This window comes from Microtus ochrogaster, unplaced genomic scaffold (genome assembly GCF_000317375.1).
Source record: "Microtus ochrogaster isolate Prairie Vole_2 unplaced genomic scaffold, MicOch1.0 UNK1, whole genome shotgun sequence".
NCBI lineage: Eukaryota > Metazoa > Chordata > Mammalia > Rodentia > Cricetidae > Microtus > Microtus ochrogaster.
The window spans coordinates 40,669,655-40,677,708 of record NW_004949099.1 but is presented as its reverse complement, the minus strand read 5'-3'; the positions used below and the strand labels follow the sequence as shown (position 1 = coordinate 40,677,708).

General features: G+C 46.6%; 1 protein-coding gene across 1 annotated transcript in view; it reads right to left on the bottom strand.

The window, feature by feature from the left end:
- Cracr2a (calcium release activated channel regulator 2A) overlaps positions 1-8,054 on the bottom strand; it is a 70,521-nt gene that overhangs the window by 47,926 nt on the left and 14,541 nt on the right. Inside the window, exon 5 of the mRNA XM_005365345.2 lies at positions 488-578. Within this exon, the coding sequence (XP_005365402.1) occupies positions 488-578 (91 nt within the window). The remainder of the gene's footprint in view (positions 1-487; positions 579-8,054) is intronic.

Genomic DNA, 8,054 nt, shown 5'->3' with positions numbered 1-8,054 from the left:
CCATCCATCCACCCATCCATCCATCCACCCATCCATTCATCCATCCATCAATACATCCACCCGTCCATCCATCCATCCATCCATCCATCCATCCATCCATCCATCCATCCATCTTTTCTCATCCCCAGTCTCTCCCTCTGTTCTCTCCTTCTTTACTGTCATCTGCCCACACCTCCATGCGTCACCTGCTTGCTCACGTATTGATTGAGCAAATATGAGGCATCTCCTACAGTTCAGGAATGCTCTAGAAACTGAGGCTAGGTTAGCAAACAAATGAACCCACACATTAGTAGGAGGAAACAGACACAGTGAGACGAAGATAAACAAGTCCACTATATATTTTGCTTGAAGGTGATAAGTGGCTCGAACATCAAGGCAGAAGAAGACAGTCATGGTAGTGTGCTGGGATCTTAGTGGGGAAAGGTGTTCAGAGTCTACAGGCCAAGCAGCCATGCCCAAGTACCAGATCCAGGAGGGCAACACTCACTTTTAGGAGGAACTGCTCCCGTTCGCTTTTGATCTGCTGCTCCATCTCCTCATAGAGATGCTGGATTTCTTCATCATAAGCTGCGATTTTCCTAGAGGTGACAGAAGAGAAGTTGACTGGGTTCTCAAGATCCACCTACCCTACAGTCATGGTTTCTGGAGATGAGTTCCTGGAGCTGTGGATGGCTGAAGGACCACCTATGTCAGGCCAGCCCAGGCTTCAGGATCATTCCTTCATGGCTAACTAATCAGACAAGGCTGAGTGTACAGAGACCAGCCACATCAACTGCAGATGCTAGAAGATATCATGAGCCCTCTCCGGTCTTCCAGACCACTGCAGACCACCCATGTGCTCCAAAGGGAAGCTGTCCCAGATCCCTTTCTGGACTCTGCTTTACTCCAGCACTGAGCCTGGCCTCCTGCACTCCCCATCCCTACTCCCCCTGATGCCTCTGCAGCTAGACAGTCTGAAATCGCACCCTGGAGGGATTCCCTTGCTGCTCGGTGGATGCATTCTCTGCTTCTCTGCATCAGCCCTGGCACTGTACCAACAGAGGACCCTCGTGCAATTGTGAGCTTAAGTCCATGCTGCTCACAAAGATTTCACCTTGACAGTGGCCTGCTGCAAAGGACAGGGCCTCCTGCCATCACAGGCACGGGGCCACAGATACACAGTAGGAGACAGGTGGTTCTGATTAATGCTTGGTGATGACCATGAGGTGACCTTTTCCTGCTCTGCCTCTGAGCATCCTCTCCCCATTCTAAGAGCCCACGGGACATGGGTAGCGGGATAAGAACATGTCCCTCTGCCTGGCTTTGTTATTTTCAAATGCAGTTTCTGGGGATGGAACGCAGGTTCTGATGTTCTCAAGGCAAGCACTTCACCAACAGAGCTACCCTCCAGCCCATGGTAACCATATTTTCATAGTTTTTCTCTAGATATACATTGAGACACTCTCTCTCTCTCTCTCTCTCTCTCTCTCTCTCTCTCTCTCTCTCTCTGTGGCTCCCACTTCCCAGACTTTCCCCCTCTTGTAAAAGGAACTCCAGTTTGGTGTTCAAGAACCATTTTGAATATATAATGCACACACACACAAATCATCACTTGCCACTCTAAATTTCCGCATGGCAAGCCCACTTTGACCTCGATGGGTGACCGGTGTATTATTCATGGAGGAAACAGCCCTCATTGCCAGGTCTAGGAAGATACTGAGGAGACATCTGAAGAAAATTTAAAGGTTGGGAGCACAGTTATTCCCTGAGCCCTCCATCAGTTTACCCTCACATCCCACATCCACGTGGGACTCCAACCTAAGGCCAGCCTTTCTCTACTGCCCCAGGCTTTGCCATGGCCCAATCGCTGCCCTTTCCTCTTCCGGGGGGGAGGGCTTCACCACACGGACATACTAAGCAGGGAGGACGAGCCATTTTGAGCCGGGTCATTCCTGCTCCTCAGAAACCACACATTGGATCCAGACCAGAGGACGGGAATGAGAGCCATGGCAGGGTCATCATCTCAGACTCTGAATTCCAGTTCACAGCTCTCCCCTGAGAGCCAGAAACTTGAAGCGACTGCACCGTGGTTTCAGGGCACGTTTGGCAGAAGACGCCAGTCCCTCTAGGTTTCACAGTCCAGGGCTGTCTATGAATCTGCTCAGCATCTGGGAATGCCACGTTTCCTCTGGGCAGAGTAAGGCATTTCTTCTTGGAAACGACAGGTATAAGAGCTTGTTACTCTTTCTCTCAGCTAACCCATCCCAACAGAAAGAAAACCACGGTGGGAAAGTAAGACCATATTGTGAAACAGGGACGCCTCAAGGTCAGGAATAGACACGGTTCAAAGGAAACACATTTTTTTTTTCTCCAGCCCTGAATTATCTTTACCCTCTTGAAACAGTCCAGGCACTAGGTGGCAAATAGCATCAAAAAAAAACTTCAGGCAGCATAATGCAACTATATAAATATCAGAGAACCAACAAAGTGAGGCGAGAGCAACTTCAAAATTGGTTTGGCTCTGCTAAAGCAATTCTGATTAGAGTCGTGGGTATAAGCTGTTTACCATCTATGCTTAACAGCCATGCCAGGCATTAATTCTATGATGCCATTAAATGCGTTATATTAATTTTGCTCAAAGTTTTGCTTGATTAAATTAATATTCTTGATGTTTTTCCATGCTCACTTGACAGTTTGCTTGTCGTGAATTAACTTATTTTACAACCATTATAAGATAAATGAAGTGAAAGCAGACAGTCTCTAACTAGTACCCGATGCTAGCCCTCTTTGACATTGTACCCAATGCTAGCTCTTCTTGCTCTACTGCCAAGAAGCCCTGGGACCTCAAGGTGGACCAGTGATGCTGAATCCATTTGGACTACTCCGTGGACTTCCGTCTCCTGGAGACGTCTGCAGGCCTAAATAACAGTATGATCTTCCTGGGTCAGAAGACACCAAGTCCCAGGGGATGGGAACACAGGGGCACTATTTTTAATAGGCTATTATTAAGCCTGTTCAAGGGTCAGAGGCCCCTTATTGCAGAACAGGCTTGTCTCCTCGGTGTGACCTTGAACAAGTGCTGTGGTGTTCAAGAAGCCTCCTGTCCTAAACATTCTTTCCAGCATTGTCAGGACAGACCAAGGAGAAAGTGAATGCGAAAAGCATCCAAGACCACAATGGCCTAATAAACATATGGAATTACTTATGTTTGTGATTAGGATTAGGAACCATGGGACAAGCAGAGGAGGGAGTGTTTATGTTCATGGATGAAAGGGCTGGGTTTGGAAGAGCTCAGAGGCACTGGGAGGTGAAGAAAAGGTTTTAGTGGCTAAAAGCTCCCATCAGTAGAGTCCATCAGAGGCTCTGGCTGGGTGTAGCGGGAGCTGCAGAACTGGAGTGTGGGAGCTCCACGGCGCTGTGATAGGCAGACACGCTGCAAAAGATCTGCGCATGCGTGGAGCAGCAGCCCAGCTAGGCGCGCCGTGTTCTGCAGTCAAAGAGATAACTGGTGGTGTCTGCTCATTGTGCGCACCTTTGCTGCTGGGATTTCACTCTCACTGCAGAACACACAAACACAGACTCTGAAGTGTTCTCTGAGAGGATCCACCCGTCTTTCCCACCCTCACTGACGGACACCTTGTAGGAACTCCTAGGATGCCTGTACTTTCATTTGACCATTCCAGGTGGGATTGTAAGTAGTCCTGACCTATGTAGGTCCCACCGGGGGCTCAGACAGCCTCTGTTAAGTTGTGAATACCCACACCTTTACATTAACAATAATACAATAATATAAAAACCTCTTGGGCACAAGAGATTAATACTGAAAACCTATAACAACCCACCTTACACTTTGGATATCAAACTCAGATGCTAACAGACCGTAGTGAAGGAACTGAAGAATTAGAACTAGACTCTAATTGAAGAATTCTAGGGTCGGGAGCTTTGTCTCATCCCACCACTTCTTATTGGTATTAAAATCCTTTCTGTGAGGTTACAGAGATGGCCTAGCAGTTAAGAGCAAGCCACCAGTATCATATGGTTCACAACAGCCTGTAACTCCAGTTCCAGGGGATCCAGTTCCTACCTTCTAGGGTACCTGTGTGAATGTGATGTGTGTGCACACATAGTGCTGGAGTATTGTCTGTATTCTGTCAATCATGTTTTAAATAAACGCTGATTGGCCAGGCAGGAAGTATAGGCGGGTCAACCAGACAGGCGATGAGAACAGGAGAATTCTAGGAAGGAGGAAGTCCATTCCTCCCAGTCCTGCCCAGACAATGGAAGAAGCAGGATGTGATCTGCCCTTGTGAAAAAGGTACTGAGTCATGTGGCTAACATAGATAAGAATTATGGGTTAATATAATTTATAAGAGTTAATACAAAGCCTGAGCTAATGGGCCAATCAGTTTATATCTAATGTAGACTCTGTGTGATTTTTCTTTGGGACTTGCCATCTGTGGGAACTGGGCAGGACAGAAACGGTTCTCATGTTACACACACACATAAATAAAAATAATAAACCATTAAAAGATAACCCATGTTGCTATTTACACTGAATATGTCAGAATACTTCCTATGACTGGAGACTGGCAATCTCTCTGAGCAGTTCTGTCCTCTTTGGAATATTCTGAGTCATGGAAATCTGGGTTCCCATGACCATGCCTTTCTACATAAAAGCCCCCCATAAACTTGAGAACAACTTCAAGTTCAAGGGGGTGCCTTGGTTCAGGCCACACCTTTCTCTCCCTCCCACCTTGCCTCACACAGAATCTCTTTGGTAAGCTTTCCACGCTCAGGTTTCTTTCAACAGACTGTATACCCTTTACCACTGGAGCCCCAAAACAAATGCCCAGTGCATGAGTGTGATGTGTGCAGAGTGGAGCTGACCACTGCCTCTCTTGTTCCAAAAAAACATATGTATCTATTCATGCAGCAGCAAATCTGTGTTAGATTTGCTTGGCAGCCCCATTACAATTGATGGATTTTGTCAGTTAAAACTTCCACACTCAATATGATGTTTTCCCCTTAAAGACAGTGCTGTCAAATCCTGGCTCTCCAGCCTCTGCCTCTGTGTTTGGGACACTGGCGAATACCCCAAGTGTCATTCTGTTAGCTGCCGTGTGTGCTGGCATTATGTTAATGGATCCCACTTGGCCATCCAGTGTACTCAGGGACCTTCTATGTCTGATTGACATTGCACTTTTAGCTTCTGTTCAGAAAGGAAGCTAAATTATCCATGATATTTGTTTTAATGACTTAGCTTATCTGAGGGTTGTTTTTAATAATTAAATTTGTTTCTTTGATGATGTCATGTATGTATGTAATGCATTAATTACTTTTACCTCCTCCCTGTTAGCTCTCTCCATGCAGCCATGGGGATTAAAGCCAGGTCTTTGCATATCCTGCCTAATTTTGCCCAAAACTCCTTACTACCAAGCTATACCCTAACCCTAGAAGAATGTTTTTAAAGATATGTCAACTTTTTATTTCTTGTCTTACTGTGTTATAGTAAAAAAAAAAATCTAGAATATATTGGGAAAGTGTTTATGGTCTGGAATCTATTAACGTTTTGTCTGTAGCCAAAAACATTATTAATTTTTTATAACTTCCGTGAGAAGAACACATACTCACTTTTTAAGGGACATGACTCTACGCTCACTTCTTCACTTGCTGTTGGACAGTTTGAAAAGCTTCCTGCCTTTTACTGCTTGCCTTTAGTGCACCTTTGCACGACCAACGTGTCAAATCTGAGGAGTTTGTTAGCTTTGAAAAGCCTATTTTTTTTCAATTTAATTTTCTTTTTTTTTCTGAATATTTCTTCCTGTATACATTACTGCTGTGTTACTTGGTGCATAAAGGTTTATATATTTAGAATTTCGGGAGGTGGTGCACTTGTGCAAACAGGGGTGTGTGTGTGTGTGTTGCTGTTTGTTTGTTTAGAGGCAGCGTCTTGCTCTGTAGCCCAGGCTGGCCTCACATTCAAAGCAATCCTCCTACTTTAGCCTCTTAGGTGCTGACTCCTCCTTCTGGATGGAGTTTTATATTGCTATAAAGTAGACCTTCTTACCTTCTCTTATTTATACCTCTGAGCTACCCGTAATATGTAGTCATAACTAGCCAACAGGCCTTCTGGCCATTCCTAAGACATTCCCTTCTCCACCTAACCCCCAATGATGTCTAATTACCCAGTTCTCTGATAGCTGCTGCTGGTCACTTAAGCTACAGGAGGAGGATGAGACAGAGATGAGGCAGATGGAGAGGACGGGAAAGCTGGGGGAGGGGGGTGTGATAGGGGGCACGCGGGGGGGGGGCAGTAGTTAGTTCTCAGTGAGGCACAGGAAGTAGTGTGTCGAGGCAGCCATCCAGCATCAGCAGCAGCCCTGAGCACTAACATGTATCTTCCGTCTTAACACCCCCCCCCCCCCCGGCCCGCGATGCCTGGGTAGTGTTTGGAAGGTGCTGATATAGCTCAGGCTAGAACCCAATTGCTGAGACAGCTCTGCTCACTTGGCTGCTCATTAGACCAACACCTGGGAGGCCTGGTTCTCCATTTACAAGTTTTCTGACCTCAGCCAAGTCGCATCAGACCAGTAATCCCCGAGTTTCTACATCTGAAAAGTCAGGACGAAGGTGTGACAGCTAATTAATGCTGAGGTTATGCTGAGGTTGAAGACATTGCCAGCGAAAATACCTAGAACAGGTCGTAGACAGAAAGCGGCTAATAAAATTCTGGTTAAAGGAAGTCCCTGGGAACCCCATTTTGAGAGTCACTCCTCCATAGATGCTTTAGACATCAACCATTCTGTAAGTAGGAATGGGAGAAAACCACACATCAGCATACTCGGGCTGGAAAAGGACACACGTGGGAGGGGTAAGCAGCTGAGATATGGGTGAGAGCTACGGAGGCTCAGAGGCTCGGCTAAAGAGTCAATATTCAGAGTTCACATAACCTCCAACGTTACAGCACTGACAAAGCCCTTCTTAATGTATTGCTATGGGTAGAATGGTTTAGACTTCAGCTCTCCTCTGCACCCTAGGGGTTTAGACTCTTAGAACACCAAGTTCAAAGTCACTATGGTACAAGAGAGGATGGACCAGAAAGAAGTGACCATGTACCAACAAAGAAATCCCACAGTCTCTTCATGGGCCGGCAGTCACTCTGTGACCGTAGAGTCCTGACCAGGAGACATGGAGGGTCCTGCCTGTTCTGCTGGCGGGGAAGATGGTAGATTTCCTGGCTGAGCCTAGGAAAGACAGACAGGTAGGGGGAATCACTGCTACACACTGATAAGCCGCAAGGGCAGTGGCGGCTCTGAGAGAGTGAGTCCCGTGGAAGACAGGCTGGAACCCCAGTTTTAAGTCAGAGGAGCATCATCTGAGATGTCTGACTCTGACAAATATCCCCTCCTGTAGGATTACCGCTGGTGGTGGTGTTGGTATGTTTGTATGTGTGTATGAATATGCATGTGTATGTGTATATGTCTGTCAATATCTGTGTGTGTGAGAGAGAGTGTGGGTATGTGCATGTGTGTTTCTCTGTGTATGGGTGTGTATATCTGTGTATGTGAATGAGCGTGTATGTCTGTGTGTATCTGTGTGCATGTGTGTGTATCTGTGTGTGTGAGAGAGTATGGGTATGTCCATGTGTGTTTCTTTGTGCATGTGTGTCTGTGTATGTATCTCTGTGTGTGTGCATGTGTATTTGTGTGTATATTTGCCTCTGTGTGATAGTAGGCAAATGCGTGTTAAAGGTGGGACACGTGGGATGGAAGGAAGTGGAGAACCCAGACTTTTGGGTAAGTTCTAGGCTTAGGGCTGACAGGCCTTTCTAAGAGCATTCGTAAAAACTCAAAGGTGAGGTGTGGTTAGCAATAACCCACCGTGCCAGCCTCGCACGGGGACTGGGAGACTTAATTAACCTTCACAAAGTGCTTTGCACCTCCAAGATGAAGGTGCTACTGGAAGGAAAGCATTAGTGCTCAGTGCTGTGGGGCTCCAGTTAGTAGCGTGGGGCTCCAGCCAGCAGTGTGGGGCTTCAGCCAGCAGTGTGGGGCTCCAGCCAGCAGTGTGGGGCT